This window comes from Embiotoca jacksoni, unplaced genomic scaffold (assembly GCF_022577435.1).
Source record: "Embiotoca jacksoni isolate LCO1_2020_lvr unplaced genomic scaffold, fEmbJac1.0.p SCAF_12, whole genome shotgun sequence".
NCBI classification, from domain to species: domain Eukaryota; kingdom Metazoa; phylum Chordata; class Actinopteri; family Embiotocidae; genus Embiotoca; species Embiotoca jacksoni.
In genome coordinates, this window is record NW_027185252.1 from 3,068,042 (window position 1) to 3,090,389 (window position 22,348).

The window sequence follows — 22,348 nt, forward strand, 5'->3', positions numbered from 1 at the left end:
ATTGTGTATATTTTCAAAAAGTTCATTATATTGCTGTGATGGCACATCTGTCAAAAAATATATGTATTTTCCTGTGCTTCTTTGTTTGAGTTTGTGTCAAACATTAATTAAGTCTATAGGAATAAAGGAAGAAAAAAAATATATATATATATACATTGCTAATGGGACTTGGGAGCTTGTAATGACTCTAAATATCCACAAAGGGGCAGAGTAGACCGATTAAACTACACAAGAGCCAGCCTGAAAGAGACAATCAGAGAGGGGGGGGGATGCATGCATGCAATGCGTGCACTGCAATAAAGAGCCAGGACGGGGGGGGGAGGGGGTGTAAAAATCAATGAAAGAGAGCCAGAGTGATCATCCACTTCATTCAGTGAAAAGCAATCATTGTTCCAGGCTCACAAGTGAGCAGAAAACTGGTCTACGTGTTGCTATTTTTAGCCCACTGTCGCCTGCAGTGTGATTTAATCGTTCAAAAGTATTGAATTTGCACACTTCGGCCAATTAGGCCAGTGCCACTCCTGCGTCACATTCAAGCTGATCAACCCCCCCCCCCCCCCCCAAAAAAAAAGGCTGCGTCAACACCCCCCCCCCCCCCCCCCCAACAAAATTAACCAGTTACTCAATCAAAAGTCGTTTCCTGTATTGTTGACTCCAAATCTTAGAAAAATAATTTAAAAAATAAAGAAAGAAAGAAAACGGTTCACAGGGCGTGTGTCGCCTAATTGGGTGAAGGGTTGTGGAAAATCTTTCTGATTAGCCTTCTCCAACAGACGGAGATTAAGCTTCCAGACTGTAATTATTATAAAGCATACGTCAGCAGATATCCACCCATTTCAGAGAGCCAGTGGAGCAGAGGGATGTCCTGCTGAGTGACTCTGCGCCAGGCCAGGGGAGGTGGTGGTGGTGGGGGGGGACAGCAGCAGCAGGGCTGGAGCAGGAACAGGAATATCCTTCCCTGAGTCAGTGCCACGACGCTTGGCGCACACACACACACACACTCACACCACACACACCACACACACACTCACTCCCCCGACAGGGCTGCCTCTGCTCCCGACAGCAAAGCATCCTATGCTCTTCTGCTCAAGATGGCGGTGCAGGCAGCGGAAAAGGACGGACTAGTGAGTATTTGGAGCCCCGCTGGGAGCCGGGGCGGCGGGGGGGTTTTACGCGCCGGTGTTTATTTTCTGCGCGTGGCGGACTTGTGGGTTTTTGTGATGCGGATTATCCGGTGGATGCGGGGTTTGCGCCCGCGCGGGGCGGACTCCTTCTTTCATCTGTGGCTCGGAGAGGGGAAATGGGGTGTGTGTGTGTGTGTGTGGGGGGGGGGGTCCAATACCTGTGGTGCTGAAACGTGGTCGGCGGTGTGCGCTCACCTTCGGCCGCTCAGCCAGGTGCTCCGAACGAGTCCGTTCACGACGCGGTGCGAGATCCGGACGGTTCGGACGCTTTTATGAGGCTTAATTTACAATATCACGCGGCTCACGGCAGGATCCCGGATCAACAACATGACAGGTCTGCTCCCACCTCATACGAGGCCACACTTTGTGTGTGTGTGCTTATTGTGCAGTAGGCCGGCAGCCTCATGCTGTGTTGTTTAACCCTCAGCCTCAGGTTGTTGTTGTTTTTTTTTGTTTTGTTTTTTTTATCCCACCTGACAGAGCCATAACAATTACAGTTTGCTTCCTGTGTCTTTTGTCACTGGTGCTGAAGAATGTGGAAGATGACCATCTGAATGACTCGCCGGGAGACCCCGGCCTCATCTCACCTGACAAGGAGGATGCATCACGTCTCCTGGTAGGAAACCATCTCAACGATCACACCCCCCCCCCACCCCCCACCCCTTCAAGTCATGAGTGTTTGATGCTCGCTCCCTAATACACTCACTGTGCTCTGGGTAGACGGTGCCGTTCAGCGGGCGCATCCGGGGCGGCATGCGGCCAGGGAAGAAGATAATAGTGATGGGCATTATTGACCTGGTGCCAGACGGGTAGGACATCACCTCCACAACGCATTCACACGCACTCCTTATCTGGAGCTTATCACTTAAGTCCATCCATATGCATGTTATGTGGTTGTTGTTTTTTTTTCTTTTTTAAGATGGGGGTTTTTTGTTCTTGGGCCAGTCAGACTTGCTCACCCTCTCTAGGGACACACTGAGTAATGCCTGGGCAGCCAGAGGGAACGGTGGCTCCTTTTAACTGTGCAGAGACCGGGCGTTCCCTCTCCAGCAGGGAGCAACAAAAAAAAGGGGGGGCCACACAATATATATGTATAATATTTTTTTTTAAAAAGCCAGTGAAGCAGACGTGTTTGGGTGTGTCCTCGCCCTACATGGAAACTTGTGACAAAACTTGGAAGAAACCTTCCACCATGACTTCATCTGTCTCGGCGGATGCTCCCAGCAGCGGAGTATTCACGCCAAAGTTCACGCAAATGTCCCGGGTGACGCTGCTGCAAGGCAGAAAGAAAAATACACACTTTGTTCCATCTCACTGCTCGAAATTTGCTTTAGACAAGGCCGCACATCTTTCACATAAAGGTGTGTGTGTGTGTGTGTGTGTGTGTGTGTGTGTGTGTGTGTGTGTGTGTGTGTGTGTGTGTGTGTGTGTGTGTGTGTGACCTGCACAGCTGCCGGATGGAAAGAACAAACCAAACCAAGCAGCAGGGATTATACATAATTAACACTCATTTGGTTAGCTCTTACGCAGCAGCAGCAGCAGCAGAATTATGCATTCGACTCATCCCAGATTAGCTATTGGACATCTGACGTCCACTTTTACCAGCCCGTGCTGCCCGCCCGCCCGCCTGACTCCTCGTCCGTCCCCCCGTTCGTCCTTCTTCCCTCAGCTTTGACGTCAGCCTGACCTGCGGCCGCGATTCGGAGAAGGAGGAGCCCCCGCTCGACGTGGCCCTGAAACTCACCGCTCGCTTCGCCGACCGCCAGTTTCTGCGCTGCGCCCGCGTCTCCGGGAAATGGACAGAGGAGGAGGCGTCCACCGCCTACTTCCCCTTCATTCCCGATCAGCCTTTTAGGGTAAAGACGCCTTTTTTTACCTTCCTCATCTTTTCACTCGTAGTGATCGAGGGTACCCCGACCACGAGGTCGCCGGATGCTCCCCTTTTTCTTTAGGCTTCCCGCTCCTTCGACTTGCTCGAGACCCTTCGTGTGTGGAAACTCGATTCTTTTTACCGACTTGACTTTTGTTTCCTTTGGCTCTCAATTGTGATAATATTTTATTCACCAAGTTCATTGCCACGATTTGGCTCCACAGAGAAATACCTTTACAACGTTTGTCCCTGTTGTAGATCAGCTCGCCCGCCTGCCGCTCTGTTAACGGCAACGTTAATATTACAGGCTCCTTTTTGAACGCTGCATTTTTTTTTTTGGAAACATTTTTGGGCTGCAGAGATTGTCAAGAGATGTTTGTTCCAACTCTCCAAAGCCTTTGCAGCTGACCTTGTGCAACCATTAAGGGATGGTGATGAAGCCAAGTTCTGTCAGAAATGATGAGGAGGAGGAGAGGAGGGGGTGGGGGTGTGACGCAAGACTGTTTTTCACATGTGGTGCTGCAGGTACATAACAAGATGTTAAAACACGGCGAACACAAGCGTCAGTGTTATTTTGTTTATTGAGAGGCTTACACATGTAATGAATCAACAACAACAGAAATCTGTGTGATTACCAGCAAACGGGCTAAAACATGCAAACTGTTGTCATATTTCTGCCTCACAAGTTGCCCTCTCGCTTTTTGGGGCGGACTTTTCCTGTTTTTCAAATTTCTTTATCGGCTCTGTGAAAGATTATTCCCAAGAAACGCTGCGAATGTCCTTTCATTCAAAAGACAAACAGGAAATGCTTTTCCGCGCTGCATCATATCCATGCAGCATCAGCTGTTTATGCGCTGGATAAGAAGGGGAGGCGGGGGGCTAGGGAGGGTGGACATATGCCCGATGAGTAATCGTCATAAGACCTGAGGTTGATGGCTCTTTTTAATGTGCTATTACGCTCTGATAAGTTTGAATGTTGACATGACTAACACGTACGGCGTTCGGCTAAAAATACACGATGACACGCTCCAATTCAAACTGAACCATCTCGCATTTCATACCGAATCGACTGCAGACTAATAACTTCCCCCCCCCCCCCCCCTCCCGTGTCAGCACTTTGATAAAACGTTATCGTTTGCTTCAGAGCAAGATTGGCTCGTGTCTGATGCTCGCCGGTCGGCTTCAGGCAGAAAGATGCTCACGCTGCTGCGTTTTCTTTTTTTTTTTTTTTTTTTTAATCTGATTTGTTGAGGTTCACAGTGTGCAGATATAAACAAGCCAAGAAAAAGTTACACAAACAAACCTTTAGGTTATTTATCAGACCGTATTATGGGAAACAGCTGTGGCTGAAATTACATTTTTTTTTTTTTAATGTTTTTTGTCATCACAGGATACAGGAAGGAACTAATTAGAAATGTTTTAATTACCCCATTTGAAGCTTTTTCATGTGTTTGCCTTTGTTTAATAACTCGAATGAACAAATAGATTAGTTTTTTGTTTTTTTTCCTTTTCTGTTGTGTAACTTCTGCAGAGTTTAAACAAAAAAAAAAAGTGTTCACTGTGAACTTGGTTTCAGCAGAATCGGTTATCGTCTGTCAATTTCTGGATTTGTTTTTAAAAAAAAAGGAGAAAGATGCAAAGTGTGCCAAAAATATTCAAGGAATAGTTTGACATTTTTCTGTTTTAAAATGAAGCCGGTTAGCTTTGCTTGACATAAGGTCTGGATACTTTTTTTTAATTTTTTTTTTATGGACTGATCTTAAGGCGCAAATGTGTTTTTCTCCTTCACAACCTGCATTATTGATCATTCGGGCTATTTTCTCTTCTCCTTTTCTTTCCCCTTTCTGTTCTCTTTCTCCTTCCCTCCCTGACAGATTGAGATCCACTGCGAGCACCAGCGGTTCCGGATATTCGTGGACAGACACCAGCTCTTTGACTTTTATCACAAAGTAAAATCGTTGCCGTCCATCGACAGCGTGCGGATACACGGCGACCTACAGATCACCAAGCTCGGCTAACCTCCTTCGCTCCGCAAGTCGTGTGTGAAGCAAGGACTTGATCGCAGATGACCACGCGGCACACGTGCGCCTGTTGCGTCATCATCCATAACCCATCATGCAACACTGCAGCAGCATAGCAACTGGAAAAAGGTGTCGGCAGTGACAAGTTAGACCTTTTTCTGCTTCGTTTCTTTCTCTTCTTTCTGTTTAACCAGGATCTAATGCGATGATGATGATGATGATGATGATGAGTTGTGGGTGAATGTGTTTGCTCCATTTTCAGGTATTATTATTTATTTTTATTTTTTTTGTCCTTGTAGCCCCAGTTTTACCAGATCAGGGATCTCACGGCTTATTTATAGCACGTTCATTTTTTCTTTTTTATGTTGAATCCTTGAGGGGAGCTGAGATGGAGGCAGGTGCGGAGTAATTTAGCCGGTGCAGGAAAAATAACTCCGATGTTCTAGAAACCAGTTACTCAGGAAAAATGTTGAGCAGCTCAGCAGCTAATAAGAAAGTAAACGGCTGTTTTTATTGGTGGAAGCATTTTAAATTTAAATTTTAAATTTGGTGATTTTTGAATCAATTCTTTCACTTAAACTGAATGCTGCTTTACTATATAAAAAGCTCAAATCTTGTGGATAAGCTGGAAAATGCATGTTGATTTTCACTCAAACACAACTATGCAGTCAATTCTGCAGCCGACCACCCTCCACCCCACCCCACCCCACCCACTGAGCACCGTTTGAATATTCAATCTGAACCTTTACTAATTCCCACGTGGGCAGATACACGATTTTATATCCGATAAAAGTGGCTTAAAGCAAAACTAGTTCGGGTTTGTCGACGTGTTCAGATTTGATTCCTCTCAACTCGCAGCTGAATGTCTAATTATTGTCGCATTTATACTTCTAAAAGTCTCCTGATCAGAGCAGAGTGCAGCGCCGCGCCCCGTTTCCTCTGTGCTCGTGTATCTCCCAACTCCTTTGGCGCTCCCCTCGCCATCCCTTGGTATTATTCCAGTTGTCATGGTAACGCGCTGCAGCCTCGCCGACCTAAATACTCCAGAACGAGGATTATATCATGACAAGATGTAGCGTCCCACATTGTGCGTTGCGTGGGTTGGTAGTTTGCACTCGTTTTAGGGATCACTGCAGTTCCCCCCTTTTTTTTTTTTTTTTTTTTTTTTTTTAAATGTATAGCCTTCCTGTTTCCATAGTAGCGTAGATGACATAGTGAAGCACAAAACCATTTCCTCGTGTCACAGTTCATTGTGAAGCAGTCGCACCCTTCTTCACCGCAGCCGTCGTTAAGTCGGCTGTGCATCGCTCGGTTTGCAGTAAATGCACACTAACAGTCGAAGTTCTCTTCAAAGTAAAAAGTCACAAGTATCACGTCTCAAGGTGCTCAGTAGAAGTACATCAAAGTCACCGCGTAGATTTCAGGGTACTGTTTATTAGACAAATAAATGATTTGCTGGTGCTTTATAGAGCAATTATAAGACATTAAAAAGACCAACGGTTGCCAGATTGTGAAAAATCTCCTCTTTTGTTTTCGTTGCGTAATATTGCAGTTCTTTAGTTATAAACATCGAATAAACTCTCAATTCTGGGGTTGACAAATCATTGATAAAGGTTCTTGTATGTCTCACTTTATAATAACGCATTAAAGCTGAAATTATGAAGGTTTATAAGCTGCTCATAAACGGACTCCCGTCTCCTGAGAGTCTACAAAACGGCTCCAGAGCATCTGGACCAAAGTGTCATTTTCCAGCCGGAGCATCCGAAGAGATTTTTTTTTTTTTTTTTCACAACCTGGTAACTCCAAAGTAGTTTCTATGAATTCCTTATGACATTAGTAAATTATTTATTAACCACAAATGAAATATTCACAACTTATAAACTCTTTGTCACTGATATCTGCTGCTGCTATTTAGATGAAAGGTTCAAACTTGAAGTAGATTTGACGACTTTTCTTTGATCGTCTTCATCTCGAGCAGCCGTCGCGGTAGTTAGCAGACGGTCGCGGGAGTACCGTGGACATGTTTGACATTCGTACACTCAAGCGTTCCACTTTGATTACAACAAGCTAAGGAAGGTTTTTGTTCTCTTCTACTTTTGCTGCTGTGAATTTGGAAGTAAGCCATGACGTCCGCGCAGGACGGTTGCACCGACTTCCCCGCGGGGCTGCCTCGGCGACCGACGCGTACCGTCCACTCGCGTTAACGACGCTTCCCGTCTTTTTCGAGCAAACTTCGAGGGGGGGGGGGGGGGGGGAAACCTCTTCGATCAACATCTCGTTAACCGGTGCGCAGCACTTCCTTTTCACGTAGCAATAACACCGCTGCTCCAAGAACGAGCGCTCTGGAGCTGAACTTCTTTATTTTTATTTTGCCCGCTTGGTCAGACAGGTTCTTCCCGAGTTCCTCTCCCGGCAGACGGAGGTTTATTTCAGACACAAACAGGAAAAGGAGGACATTTTTTTGGGGGGGGGTACGCGAGGGTACTGATAATTCCCCCAAAAATTTTTTCGAAAGGATGCGAGCCGGTGACGCGTCATAACTCCAGTATTACAACAGAACAAATGTGTACAAATAACGTGTAATTGTGTTGTTGGATACTGTTTTTGTGTTCTTTCTATTAACTGGTGACCATTTGTAACTCTACAGTTTCCTATAATAACATTTTAATATAATCCACGTGACGAGTAACTCGGCAGTGTGTTCCAGTGATGTAGAAACAAGATGTGTGTTAAAGTGGGATGCGGGTTTGTGGTTGTTTTTGTTTTTTTGGGGCTCCTCAGCTGTCACCCAAGTTGACAGCGTTGACAGCAGCAGGAATTATGGAGGAGGGAGATGAACAATTCAAGACTTCCTGAATTAAAGGGCTCAGACCAGGGGCCGCTCCGCGGGTGTGTTTGTGTGCGTGCGGCTTTCTGAGCCGCGTTTACTGCAGCAAATCGTTTTCTAGGACTGTTGTGGGTTTTCCAGCCTTGTGTGAGCAGCGTGTGTTTACCTCCGCAGTCGGATCTCTTGCAGGTACACGACAAGCTGACGGGGCACTTGAGCTGTTTTTGGTACTGTTGCACTTTAACAACGTACGAAACTCAATACTAATTTGTATTACAGTTTGTTGTTTTTTTTTGTTACACGTGCTTGGAAAACCTCAACTTCTGTTGTGTTTCTTTCCTGATATTGATATTGTAACCCTTAACCCTTAAAATCCAGCAGGCCCCCAGCTCCTGATCTCCTTATGATCCCATGGTCTTTTGAGGAACGATCGTCTCGCCCTTATTACTATTATTTGAATTCTTGTACAGCCCTTTTAAAAAAAATATATAACTGAAAAAAACTGAATGTCATATTCGCCTCTTTGATTGTAATCGGATGATAAATACCCAGGTGGAAATACCGTTCATTATTTCCCCCCCCCCTTTACTCTTTACTCTTTCATACCTGTTCAGCTGTGCACCCTTCGTACGCTCGGTTAAAAAAATAAATCGAGGGCGTCTGATGTAAGAATCCGTTTATTTGACCCAGGTCCACCTGCTTCTAGTTGGACTTTGGATGTACATATTTATGAACGTGGTCACGGGGCTTCAAAAAAATTTTATATGAAGAGTAACAAGCCGAAAGCATTTAAGTTGTGCATGAAAGTTTGTATCTACCTGCCGATTTTAGAAACAGGACAGACCGGTATTTTTTTGCCAGTTTCCGTTTCAGTCGAGCATGCCGTTTTATTATCTTCTTCACCGTCTATCCGACATCTTTTTCTTTTGGCCCGTTTGCTTTTATTAGCCTGGCGTGTATGAAAATCCAGGTTTAGTGCTGACCTTCATTATAAATTACTGGATTTGAACACATCCGAGACGCACAAAGCAAACATACGGACTAAAGTATTTAACTCGAAAGCTGTTTTCCCATGACCTTCGACAAGCACGACGAAAGGCGACTTTCTAAAAAAAAAAAAAAAGAAAAGTGCTAAACGGCTGCTGCGAGAGCGGCTTCATCGTGCCAGTAAATAAAGTGTCCTCTGAGTAGAAGTAGGCTGACGTGTTGTGTGCTTGTACAAGCATGTTATCATTTCTGTTTACTGCAGGGTTGTGCGCGGTAAGAACACACCTGCCATCATTACAAACATGCTCGCCGTTAATATGAAGGCATATTGGAAAGTGGAGTCTTTCATCATGATGAAAGTGTTTCCTTAAAATATTACACGTTTTTCTTTCCCGCGTGAGGAAATGTTTTGAGAGGAGTATTTTCGCCCCTGAACCGCCCGCCGTAAGTGCTTCTTCTTTTACCTGCGAAACGAGGTTAACCATCCTTTTCACTCGTGTGTTTTCGGGGATGTTCTGAAGATCCCGATGTCACGTTCCCAAATTATTCAGATATGAAAACCCCCAAATTTAGTGTCTTAGTGAGAATGTGCACAGGACCTGCGTTAAGATGAAGGCGGTGTACACGCCACCGTGGTGTTCTCTCCAAATGGTTTTTTTTCTTCTCCTTATGCTTTTGTAAAAACAGTTCCTTTGCAAACCAATAAACTTCTTATCTTGGAACTTTATCGTGCACACTTGTCTTTTATTGATTACGCGTTTCTCGCCCGGGCCTACTTTTTCTGCGTTGTAGATGCTGACGTATCGAGTGGTTGAGACGGGACGGGACGGGACGGGGGGGGGGATCCGGCTCGAAGGGGTCCCGGAAGAGATCACAGCCCGAATCCCTCTCGAGTCCAGCGGTTCCTGCGACAAGAACTTTTATTCCGACTTTTTAAGTTTTCTTATACAGAACTGAGGTGTCGTGCGGTTTGGATAAACGGACGCACACGCGAACCGGTCCGAATGCAGCGACGCACATTAACGACGGCGATGTCCTCGTGGCTTTTGTAAAAACAGTTCCTTTGCAAAAACCAATAAATTTCTCATTTTGGAACTTTATCGAGAACACCTTCTTTATTGATGATTTGTTTTGTCTGTAAAATCTTAAATCTGTACTTTCAGCTTTCAGGGAGTAAAAAAAAAAAAAAAATACAGTAATTCTTTCTGAAATGTAGTAGAGCATAACATTATTTTATTATATTTTAAACCTAAAAATAAGGAAAGTCACATCCTGTATAACAGTAGTATACATTTGGTACTGTTGAAAATAAAAAAAAAAGTATTGATATCAGTAAATTGATGATTCAGGCCCTATTGGTGTCAGATCCACACTAATGTTATCTCAATCTCAAAAGTAGGGAGTAAAAAAAAAAGAAAAAATACAGTAATTCTCTGAAATGTAGAGTATAATGTAAAGTAGTATAAAATTGAAATACCTTAACTTCTCATTTTATTTTGAAGTAGCCTAAAAATAAGTATTTGTAAGTAAATTTGGTATTGATATAAGTATTTAAATTTATGATTCTGGCCCTATTGGTATCAGATCCACACAAATGTTATCTCGATCTCAAAGTAGGGAAATCCACCTTCATTCAACGTTTTAGTTTTTAAAACAGTTATAACAAACCTACTAGAAGTTTTCTGGGCCGGGCCTACTTTTTCTGTGGGAGCATGTGGGCGATGACGTAGAACAGGAAGTGTAGAATATTTTTTAAATTCTTTTTATTTTCCACAGTCTGTTAAATAGGCTCCATGAAGCCAAACTGACAAAGACACAAAAAAAAAAAAAAAAGAAAAATAATATGTTGATCATACAAAGAACAAAGTACAAAACTGTTCCTGGTCGAGATATTACTTTGGAGAAAAGAAGTTACACGTTTCGATTACTTTAAACAAGATTAGTCCATTAAACATTTCAAATGCAGATGTTGAGCAGAGCACAGATAATTTGGACAGACTATATATATGTATGCTGCAATCGGCTGTTTTTAGTTCACCAGTCTGAAAGGAATTCACTCTTTATGCGAAATTAAACACAAACTTATTTAATAGTAGTAAAAAGGAATTAAGCATAAAATCAGTAAACAAAACAAAAAAAAAAAAAACAAGCCCCATCGGATATTTCAATATAAAACAAAACAAAAAAATAAACAAGGAATCAAATCAGGAAACACTTTAACGTGCTGGACAGAGTCTGCAGCGATGGCGATGGCTGTTCGATGAAAGGCCATGTGGAGATCCATTGTCTGATTGGTTTCTTTTCTTTAAAGATGCTGAGCAACTGCAACAGAACTACAAAACTAAAGGTCAGCAATAACACGTGGACATTTTTTTTTTTTTTTTGTAATTTTTCTTCCTTGGGAGGATCACATCTTTTTGAAATACAGCCAGCCAGGGTTGATGATCTCGGAGTCGGGGAGACGTTTACTCGTGCGAAGCGTAGCTGTCGTAGCCTTCGCGGTAGCTCGAAGAGGAAGAGCGGTCGCCGTAGCCGCCGCCGCTCCGGTACCCGCCGCCGCCGCCTCCGCCGCCGCCGCTCCGGTACCCGCCGCCGCCGCCGCCGCCTCCGTAGCTCCTGTCTCCGCTCCCGTAGCTCCGGTCGCCGTAGCTCCGGTCGCTGTTGTAGCCGCCGCCGCCGCCTCGTCCGCGGCCTCCGCTGAATCTGCCGCCACGTGGTCCGGAGCCGAACCCTCCTCTGCCGCCGCGTCCGCCTTTTCCTGCCTCGTCCACGCGGATGGCCCGGCCGTCGATGTCCTTCCCGTCCATGGCGTCCATGGCGTCCTTCGCGTCTTCGGCGTTCTCGAATTTCACGAAGCCGAAACCGCGAGACCGATCCGTCTCTTTGTCTCTGATCACGTCCACTTTCTCGATGGTTCCGTATTTGCTGAAGGCCTCAGCCAGAGTATCCTCGTTGGTATCGTAGCTCAGCCCTCCGACGAACAGCTTCCCCTCGTCCGACATCTTTTACTGCGGGTTCTTCCTCGGCTGTTGAAATCAAACGGCTGGTGAAAAGAACTTTCTGTTCCGACTTCAGTTCTTACGGACGGAACCGAGACGTGTTCGCGCTTCGTGTGTGTGGAGGTTTGAACAAATCGACGCGCACATGAACCGGTCCGACGCAGCGACACGCGAGCTGCTACTTCTAACTCGTCGTAGCAGGAAAGGGCTGCCCTTTACAGGTATTCCGCCTCACACCTGATGGGACGTACCACCGCGTGGGGGTGTTCCGGAATAGTCTAAGTGAGAGGGGTGTTTTTTTTGTTTGTTTTGTTTTAAACAACCGACGCCGCTTTAAGAATGAGCGCTATAGAGCAGAATTTCTTTTGTTTTTGCCGACTTGGTCAGAACAGGTTCTTCCTGCTTTCCTCTCCCGGTAGGTGGGATGTTTTTTTTGTTTTTTTTTTAGCGCCTTATGCGTTTGTAAAAAAAAAAAAAAAAAAAAGTTCCTTTGCAAAACCCAATAAATTTCTCATTTTTGGAGCTTTATCGAGCACACTGTCTTTATTTATTATGTTGCTGTTGTTTTTTTTGTCTGTGAAATCTTAATCTGCACTTTCAGATTTCAGGAAGTAAAAAAAAAAAAAAAAAGTAATTTTCTCTGAAATATAGTATAACGTAGAGTAGCATTGAAAATGAAATACCTTAATAACTTTTCATTTTATTATATTTTTGAAGTAGCCTAAACATAAGTAAAGTCACATCTTGCATAACAGTAGCATACATTTTGTACTATTGAAAATAAAAAGTATTAATATCAGTATTTAAATGGATGATTCTGGCCCTGTTGGTATCAGATGACCCCAAATGTTATCTCAATCTCAAAGTAGGGAAATCCACATTTACTCAACATTTTACAGTTTTAACAAACCTAAAAGAAGTTTTCTGGGCTGGGCCTACTTTTTCTGTGGGAGCATGTAGACACGTGTAACAGGAAGTGTATAATCTTTTTTTTTTAATTCTTTATACTTTCCTCAGTCTGTTAAATAGGCTCCATGAAGCCAAACTGACAAAGACTTTTTTTTTTCTTTTTTTTGATAATACAAAGTACAAAACTGTTCTTGGTTGAGATATTACTTTGGAGAAAAAGAAGTTTACTTCGCTTTAAACCAGATTAGTCCATTAAACACATTTAAAATGCAGATGTTGAACAGAGGACAGACTGTATGTATATATGCTGCAATCGGCTGTTTAGTTCACCAGTTTGAAAGGAATTCACTCTTTTGGGAAATTAGACACAACTTTTATTATTAGTAGTTAAAGGAATTTAGCATGAAACCAGGAAGCAAAAACAAGCCCCATCGGATATTTCAATATAAAAAAAAAACAACTAAACAATGAATCAAATCAGGAAACAGCTGCTGGACAGAGTCTGCAGCGATGGTGGTGGCTGTTCAATGAAAAGCCACGTGGAGAGATTGTCTGATTGTTGTTTTTCTTTAAAGATGCTGAGCTACTACAACAGAACTACAAAACTAAAGGTCAGCAATAACACGTGGACATTTTTTTTTTTTTTTTTCTGGAGGATCACATCTTTGAAACACAGCCAAGCCAGGGTGATGGTCTTGAATCAGGGAGATGTTTACTCGTGTGAATCGTAGCTGTCATAGTTATCGCGGTAGGATGCGGAGCGGTCACCGTATCCACCCTGGCTCCGGTTATCTCTGTAGCCTCCGCCGCTCCGGTACCCGCCGCCGCCGCCGCCGCCTCCGCCGCCGCCGCGTCCGCCTCCGTAGCTCCTTTCTCCACCTCCGAAGCTCCGGTCGCCGTAGCTCCGGTCGCCGTAGCTCCGCTCGCCGTAGCTCCGGTCACCGTAGCTCCGCTCGCCGTAGCTCCGGTCGTTATTGTATCCGCCGCGGCTCCCGCTGAATCTGCCGCCACGTGGCCCGGAGCCGAACCCTCCTCTGCCGCCGCGTCCGCCTTTCCCCGCCTCGTCCACTCGGATGGCCCGGCCGTCGATGTTCCTGCCGTCCATCGCGTCCTTCGCGTCCTTCGCGTCTTCGGCGTTCTCGAATTTCACAAAACCGAAACCGCGAGACCGGTCCGTCTCTTTGTCTCTGATCACGTCCACTTTCTCGATGGTTCCGTACTTGCTGAAGGCCGCAGCCAGGGACTCCTCGTTGGTATCGTAGCTCAGCCCTCCGACGAACAGTTTCCCCTCGTCCGACATCTTCAGTGCAGCTCTTTCCTGATTGATGAGATCAAATGGCTGTTGAAATAACTTTTATTCCAACTTAAGTTTTCATGAACAGAACTGAGGTGTATGCGTTGTGAGTGTGTGTGTGTGTGTGTGTGTAAATGGACACCACACACATATGAACCTGTCAAACGCTGTAACACATTAATGACAGGAACTTGACGTAGCAGAGGAGAGCTGCCCTGCACAGGTATGCAGGCTCACACCTGAGGACTGGAACGTACCACTGTGAGGGGGTGTGGTGGAATAGTCTAAGTGAGCCTGGACTTTTTTCCACAACCAAAGCCCCCCCTCTCCTCCCTCCCCCAAGTCAATTTTATTTGTATAACACAGGTTATTTCATGGCACTTAACCGTTAAAGTCCTGACAGCAGAACTTTGCAATATGATACAGAGAAATTCAACAATTCCCACATAAGCTAGGAGGGGGGGGGAAAAAAAACTTAACAGGGGGAAGGAAACCAGGCTCAGAGGTGGGCGGCCATCTGCCTCCACCGGTTGGGGGTTGAGGGGAGAGCAGAGAGAGAAAAGGACAGCATGGAGATCCGAAACATGAAGTGTTGGTGGGGCCGACAATCACGGAGCAGAGACGTGCAGCTCCACGGCCGGGGCGTATAGAGAAATAACAGAAGCTATGCGATCGAGGGAACTGAATGGTGAGGCAACGGACAATATGCAAAAACTATGTGAGAGAAAAAGCATGAAGTTACTGAGATGTGATGGTGAGATATGAGTTATAGAGAGTTAAAGAGTGAGAGGAAAGAAGCTCAGCGCCTAACGAGGTCCCCCAGCAGCCTATAACAGCATAACAGCAGGGTGGTTCAGGGCCACCTGAGCGAGCCCTAACTATAAGTTTTATCAAAAAGGAAAGTTTAGAGTCAAACCTTAAAGCTAGAGAGGGTTTCTGCCCCTCGAACACAAACTGGGAGGTGGTTCCACAGGAGAGGAGCCTGGAAACTGAAGGCTCTGCCTCCTATTCTACGTTTGGAAACTCTGGGAAACACAAGCAGGCCAGCGTTCTGAGAGCGAAGTGCTCTGTCAGGATGATGTGGTTCTATAAGATCTGTCAGGATGATGTGGTTCTATAAGATCTGTCAGGATGATGTGGTTCTATAAGATCTGTCAGGATGATGTGGTTCTATAAGATCTGTCAGGATGATGTGGTTCTATAAGATCTGTCAGGATGATGTGGTTCTATAAGATCTGTCAGGATGATGTGGTTCTAAAATATCTGTCAGGATGATGTGGTTCTATAAGATCTGTCAGGATGATGTGGTTCTATAAGATCTGTCAGGATGATGTGGTTCTATAAGATCTGTCAGGATGATGTGGTTCTAAAATATCTGTCAGGATGATGTGGTTCTATAAGATCTGTCAGGATGATGTGGTTCTATAAGATCTGTCAGGATGATGTGGTTCTATAAGATCTGTCAGGATGATGTGGTTCTATAAGATCTGTCAGGATGATGTGGTTCTATAAGATCTGTCAGGATGATGTGGTTCTATAAGATGTCAGGATAATGTGGTTCTATAAGATCTGTCAGGATGATGTGGTTCTATAAGATCTTGTCAGGATAATGTGGTTCTATAAGATCTGTCAGGATGATGTGGTTCTATTAGATCTCTGAGATACTATAAAGCCTGGTCATGTAGAGCTTTATAGGTCATCAAGATAATTTTAAATTCTATTCTTGATTTAACAGAAAGCCGATGAAGAGAAGCTAAAACAGGAGAAATATGATCTGTCTTTCTAAATCCCGTCAGTACTCTTGCTGCAGCATTTTGAATCAACTGCAGGGTTTTTAATGAGTAATTTGGACATCCTAACAACAAGGAATTATAGTAATCCAGCCTGGAAGTAACAAATGCATGAATTATATTTTCTGCATCACGCTGAGGAAGGATTTTCCTGATTTTATTAATATTACGTAGATGAAAGAAGGCAGTTCTGGAGATTTGCTTTATATGGTGGCTAAAGGACAAGTCCTCATCAAATATGACTCCAAGGTTCCTCAGTTTAAGTTTTTGTTCATCCAGGCCTTTATGTCTTTTAGACAATCTTCAAGTTTTACTAACTGATTAGTTTCATCTGGTTTTATAGAAAGATATAGCTGAGTGTCATCTGCATAACAATGGAAGTTGACGCAGTGCTTCTTGATGATATCTCCTAATGGAAGCATGTACAAAGTAAAAAGTATTGGGCCTAACATTGAGCCTTGTGGAACTCCATAACTAACTCTTGTTTTGTCTGGAAGACTCATCGTTGACATGAACAAACTGAAATCTATCTGATAAGTAGGATTTGAACCAGTCTAATGCAGTTCCTTTGATCCTCGTAACATCTTCTAATCTCTGTAATAAGATCATATGATCAATCGTATCAAAAGCAGCACTGAGGTCCAGAAGAACAAGTACAGAGACGAGTCCAGTGTCTGAGGCTATTAGAAGATCATTTGTAACTTTCACCAGAGCTGTTTCTGTGCTATGATGAACTCTGAAGCCTGACTAAAAATCTTCAAACAGACCATTCCTCTGTAAATGATCACAAAGTTGATTTGCAATTTTAGAAATAAATGGCAGGTTGGAAAACAGCTGGATGCAGAGTCGGCTTTTTAAGTAAAGGTTTAATTACAGCCACTTTAAAAACCTGCGGTACATAGCCGGTTACAATAGATAGGTTGATCTGATCTAATATGGAAGTACTAGTTAAAGGGAAATACTTCCTTGAGGAGTTTAGTTGGGATGGGATCCAGGACACAGGTAGAGGATCCAGATGAAGAAATAACTGCAGTTAGCTCGGAGAGCTCAACAGGAGAGAAATGTTCAAGGTACAAATCTGGTCCTACAGTTGCTTCCAGGGCTGTTGTGCTTAACATCACATCAGTGAGAGTGGCAGGAAGAGTCGGCCCGATTCTCTCCCTAATAGTGAGTAGTTTTACTGGTGAAGAAGTTGATGAAGTCGTTACTGCTGAGAGCTGAAGGAATAGAGCAGAGAACAGAGCTGTGACTCTTTGTCAGCCTGCTACAGTGATGAAAAGAAACCTGGGGTTGTTCTTGTTGTCCTCTATTAATGATGAATAATATAAAGTTCTGGCCTCACAAAGAGCTTTCTTATATATTAGATGATCCTTCCAGGCCGGGTGAAATTCTTCTAAATTAGAGGAACGCCACTTCCTTTCCAGCTTTCTAGTCGCCTCCCTATCAGAGCATAATTGTGAGTTGTACCAAGGAGACAACTTCCTGTGATTCATGACTCTCTTCTTTAGAGGGGCGACATTATCTTGAGTGTTCTTTCTATTAACTGGTGACCATTTGTAACTCTACATTTTCCTGCAATAACATTTCAATATAATCCACGTGGCTGAGTGACTCAGCAGTGTGTTCCAGTGACGTAGAAACAAGATGTGTGTTAAGGTGGGATGCAGGTTTGTGGTGTTTTGTTGTGTGCTTGTACAATCATGTTATCATTTCTGTTTATTACAGCGTAATCAGCAGTGTTGTGCGTGGTAAGAACACACCTACTATCATTACTAACATGCTCACTGTTGCTGTTAATATGAAGGCATATTGAAAAGTGGAGTCTTTTATAATGATGAAAGTGTTTTCTTCAAATATATATGTATACATTTTTTTCCCGTACGAGGAAATGCATGGCACCGTGGTGTTCGCTCCAAATGTTTTTTTGTCCTTATGCTTTAGTAAAAAGTTCCTTTGCAAACCAATAAACTTCTAATTTTGGATCTATATTGTGCACACTGTCTTTATTGATTGTGTTTTGTCAGTAAAATCTTAATCTGCAAAGTACAGCTTTCAGGGAGTACAAAATACAGTAATTCCCTGAAATGTAGTGGAGTATTATGTAAAATAGCATAAAATTGAAATACCTTTATAACTTTTCATCTTATTATGTTTTGAAGTAGCCTAAAAATGTATGATTCTGGCCCTATTGGTATCAGATCCACCCAAATGTTATCTCAAGTAGGGAAATCCACCTTCATTCAACATTGTACAGTTTTTAAAACAGTTTTAACAAACCTATTTTGAAGTTTCTGGGCCGGGTCTACTTATTCTGTGGGAGCATGTAGACGATGAGGTATAACAGGAAGTGTAGAATCTTTTTAAATTCTTTTTATTTTCCACAGTCTGTTAAATAGGCTCCATGAAGCCAAACTGACAAAGAAAAAAAAAAAAATTTGATCATACAAAGAACAAAGTACAAAACTGTTCCTGGTTGAGATATTACTTTGGAGCTAAGAATAAATTTTTCTATCATTTTAAACAAGATTAGTCCATTTAACACATTTCAAATGCAGAGGTTGAGCAGAGCACAGAAGATAATTTGGACAGACTGTATATATATATGCTGCAATTTGCAACTTCACGAACAGCCGGCCACTTCTGATGTTTAGTTCATTCAGTCTGAAAGGAATTCACTCTTTTGGGAAATTAAACAACTTTTTTTTTCTTTTTTTTTTTTGTAATATTAGTAAAAGGAATTTAGCATAAAATCAGGAAACAAAAACAAGCCCCATCGGATATTTCAATATAAAACAAAAACCTAAACAAGGAGTCAAATCAGGAAACAGTTTAACGAGCTGGACAGAGTCTGCAGCGATGGTGGTGGCTGCTCAATGAAAAGCCATGTGGAGAGCCATTGTCTGATTGGTTTCTTTTCTTTTTTGTTTTCTTTAAAGATGCTGAGCTACTACAACAGAACTACAAAACTAAAGGTCAGCAATAACACGTGGACATTTTTTTCTGGAGGATCACATCTTTGAAACACAGCCAGCCAGGGTGATGGTCTTGAATCAGGGAGATGTTTACTCGTTTGAAGCGTAGCTGTCATAGCTATCGCGGTAGGATGCGGAGCGGTCACCGTATCCACCCTGGCTGCGGTTATCTCTGTAGCCTCCGCCGCTCCTGTAGCCTCCGCCGCCGCCGCCGCCGCCTCCGTAGCTCCTTTCTCCGCCCCCGAAGCTCCGGTCGCCGTAGCTCCGCTCGCCGTAGCTCCGGTCACCGTAGCTCCGGTCGTTGTTGTAGCCGCCGCCTCCTCCTCCTCGTCCGCGGCTCCCGCGAAATCTGCCGCCACGTGCTCCGGAGCCGAACCCTCCTCCTCTGGGGCGTCCGCCTTTCCCCGCCTCGTCCACTCGGATGGCCCGGCCGTCGAGGGTCTTCCCGTCCATGGCGTCCTTCGCGTCTTTCGCATCTTCGGCGTTCTCGTATTTCACGAAGCCGAAACCGCGAGACCTCTCCGTCTCTTTGTCTCTGATCACGTCCACTTTCTCGATGGTTCCGTACTTGCTGAAGGCCGCAGCCAGGGACTCCTCGTTGGTTTCGAAGCTCAGTCCTCCGACGAACAGTTTCCCCTCGTCCGACATCTTTAGCGGCAGCTCTTTCCTCGCTGATACGATCAAATGGCTGGTGCGCGGAGCTGCAGTTCCAATCGGAAGTGAAGCATTAACCGTTCATTCTTCTTTTGCGTTTCGCGGCGGTTTCCGGTGAAAGTTGCATTACCGCCACCTACCGTACAGGAGGAGTGTGGAAACCAGAGTTTTACCAAAGCCCTCTTACATAAAAACAAAGACGATACCAAATTCAGTGAACTGAATTATTTTAACACACACACACACACAAAAAAATATTTATGGAGGTAGATTATTTAATATGTCGTCTGTAGTCTGTCCTTCCTACCGCTGCTGCGAAAATTACCGAGATTTACAGCAGCGTCGGAAAGACGTAGTGATGTTATGATGTGTTGTTTGGGACGGAACCACATGCAAAACACAAAGCAGATGGCTTTGAGCAACGGGAGCTTTATTATCCTCACAGAAACAGGAGGAATAATCTCTCCAGATAATTTGGATGAGCAACGAAAACGAGTCCAGACCGGTTGAGAGCCGACATCAGTCACTTTGAAAAACACTTTCGCCTCCCCCACCCCTCCTGCTGACGTGTGACGTAACTGTCGATGACGTCACTTCCTGTTTATAATTTACTAGCGTTTACTTCTACGCTATTTCGGCTTCTTTCCCTCCACCCCCACCACCCCCACCGCTGAATTAAACCTCCTTTAATATCTCTCCGCGCTTTTATTTAGTTTCGAGTTTAAAAACTCGTGCTCGCTCCGCTTTGAGAGCAGTTTTACCGTTTTCGGTGCCGTTAGCTTAGCAAGTTAGCAATGGCTTCCATCTTCTTTCCCCCCCCTCCTCCTCCTTTTTTTCTTTTTCCTCCTCCTTCTCGTTTGTGCGACATGTTTGTAAAACAAAACAAAAAAAAACACCATCCCAGGGTGGAGGCCGGCACGCAGAGCTGCAGCCTTACACGCTCCTCTGCAGCTTCTTCAGAGCTGTCACTCACCCAAAACCTTCAACATCCCATAGACGTTGTGTTTACTTAAAAAAATAAAATAAAAATAAAATAAAACAATTAAATATCAGATCTCTCTCTCGTCTGAATCTCAACTGGTTTGATAAGTTTATCACCTCAAATTTATTCTTAATTCATTTAAAAGTCAAGACTCGTAGTCTCTCGCACCCAAAAATGGAAAACACAGAGACTGACTGTGTTTGTTGTTGTTTATCTCCCACCTGGTCCTTATTCAGAGTGTCTCTGGCTTTTCATCCGATTTAGTGCCGAGTTCACGATGAAGCGATGACAGCGGGAGACTTCAACGTCCACGTTGACGCGGACAGCGACGGCCTCAGTTCTACTTTCAGCTCATTATTAGACAATATTGTCTTTTCTCAAGCATGTAAATAAACCCCGTCACCGTGGTAACCACACCCTCCATCTGGTTCTGTGGTATGGAAACTGAAAATTGTAAAAATTGTATTTCCTCAAAAACCTGTTTTGCCGGACCGCTTCTTATGAACATTTGAAGTTACAATAACACAGCAATGTGGGATTAAATCCCACGACGGTAGATGTCTTGTCAGATGATGCCGTGGCCAAGTTTAAGGAAGCGGTTACACGCTTATCCTCTTCGATGCCGTGTGTTAAAGCGTCTACGTCGACTTTAGTCCCACACGAGTGGATCATCTGGTAGAAAACACTGCAGCCTCTCTGCTCCAACTCCAGATGATGTCGCCCCTCTGAAGAAGAGAGTCATGAACCAGAGGAAGTTGTCTCCTTGGTACAACTCACAATTATGCTCTGATAGGGAGGCGACTAGAAAGCTGGAAAGGAAGTGGCGTTCCTCTAATTTAGAAGGATTTCACCCGGCCTGGAAGGATCGTCTAATATATAAGAAAGCTCTTTGTGAGGCCAGAACTGCATATTATTCATCATCAATAGAGGGCAACAAGAACAACCCCAGGTTTCTTTTCATCACTGTAGCAGGCTGACAAAGAGTCACAGCTCTGTTCAGCCCTCTATTCCTTCAGCTCTCAGCAGTAACGACTTCATCAACTTCTTCACCAGTAAAACTACTCACTATTAGGGAGAGAATCGGGCCGACCCTTCCTGCCACCGTCACTGATGTGATGTTAAGCACAACTGTAGGACCAGATTTGTACCTTGAACATTTCTCTCCTGTTGAGCTCTCCGAGCTAACTGCAATCATTTCCTCATCTGGATCCTCTACCTGTGTCCTGGATCCCATCCCAACTAAACTCCTCAAGGAAGTATTTCCCTTTAACTAGTACTTCCATATTAGATCAGATCAACCTATCTATTGTAACCGGCTATGTACCGCAGGTTTTTAAAGTGGCTGTAATTAAACCTTTACTTAAAAAGCCGACTCTGCATCCAGCTGTTTTCCAACCTGCCATTTATTTCTAAAATTGCAAATCAACTTTGTGATCATTTACAGAGGAATGGTCTGTTTGAAGATTTTTAGTCAGGCTTCAGAGTTCATCATAGCACAGAAACAGCTCTGGTGAAAGTTACAAATGATCTTCTAATAGCCTCAGACACTGGACTCGCTTTTGATACGATTGATCACACGATTTTATTACAGAAGACGTTACGAGGATCAAAGGAACTGCATTAGACTGGTTCAAATCCTACTTATCAGATAGATTTCAGTTTGTTCATGTCAACAATGAGTCTTCCAGACAAAACAAGAGTTAGCTGTGGAGTTCCACAAGGCTCAGTGTTCAGATTATTGTAATTCCTTGTTGTTAGGATGTCCAAATTACTCATTAAAAACCCTGCAGGGCCTTCAGTTTCCAGGCTCCTCTCCTGTGGAACCAGCTCCCAGTTTGTGTTCGAGGGGCAGAAACCCT

The 22,348-nt window shown here is 44.0% G+C and overlaps 4 protein-coding genes across 4 annotated transcripts; 1 reads left to right on the forward strand and 3 right to left on the reverse strand.

The window, feature by feature from the left end:
• Positions 1 to 902: 902 nt before the first annotated feature.
• On the forward strand, positions 903 to 9,611 carry LOC138195132 (galectin-related protein-like). Its single transcript, XM_069144235.1, has 5 exons — positions 903 to 1,124; positions 1,717 to 1,800; positions 1,905 to 1,993; positions 2,854 to 3,040; positions 4,929 to 9,611. The coding sequence occupies exons 1-5, from the start codon at positions 1,092 to 1,094 to the stop codon at positions 5,070 to 5,072; spliced, it is 537 nt and encodes a 178-aa protein (XP_069000336.1). The 5' UTR covers positions 903 to 1,091; the 3' UTR covers positions 5,073 to 9,611.
• Positions 9,612 to 10,635: 1,024 nt separating this feature from the next.
• LOC138195133 (cold-inducible RNA-binding protein B-like) lies at positions 10,636 to 12,104 on the reverse strand. Its single transcript, XM_069144236.1, has one exon. The coding sequence runs from the start codon at positions 11,889 to 11,891 to the stop codon at positions 11,355 to 11,357; it is 537 nt and encodes a 178-aa protein (XP_069000337.1). The 5' UTR covers positions 11,892 to 12,104; the 3' UTR covers positions 10,636 to 11,354.
• A 1,044-nt stretch (positions 12,105 to 13,148) lies between these two features.
• Positions 13,149 to 14,308, reverse strand: LOC138195134 (cold-inducible RNA-binding protein B-like). Its single transcript, XM_069144237.1, has one exon. The coding sequence runs from the start codon at positions 14,095 to 14,097 to the stop codon at positions 13,510 to 13,512; it is 588 nt and encodes a 195-aa protein (XP_069000338.1). The 5' UTR covers positions 14,098 to 14,308; the 3' UTR covers positions 13,149 to 13,509.
• Positions 14,309 to 18,236: 3,928 nt separating this feature from the next.
• On the reverse strand, positions 18,237 to 19,601 carry LOC138195135 (cold-inducible RNA-binding protein B-like). Its single transcript, XM_069144238.1, has one exon. The coding sequence runs from the start codon at positions 19,499 to 19,501 to the stop codon at positions 18,944 to 18,946; it is 558 nt and encodes a 185-aa protein (XP_069000339.1). The 5' UTR covers positions 19,502 to 19,601; the 3' UTR covers positions 18,237 to 18,943.
• Between the last annotated feature and the right edge of the window lie 2,747 nt (positions 19,602 to 22,348).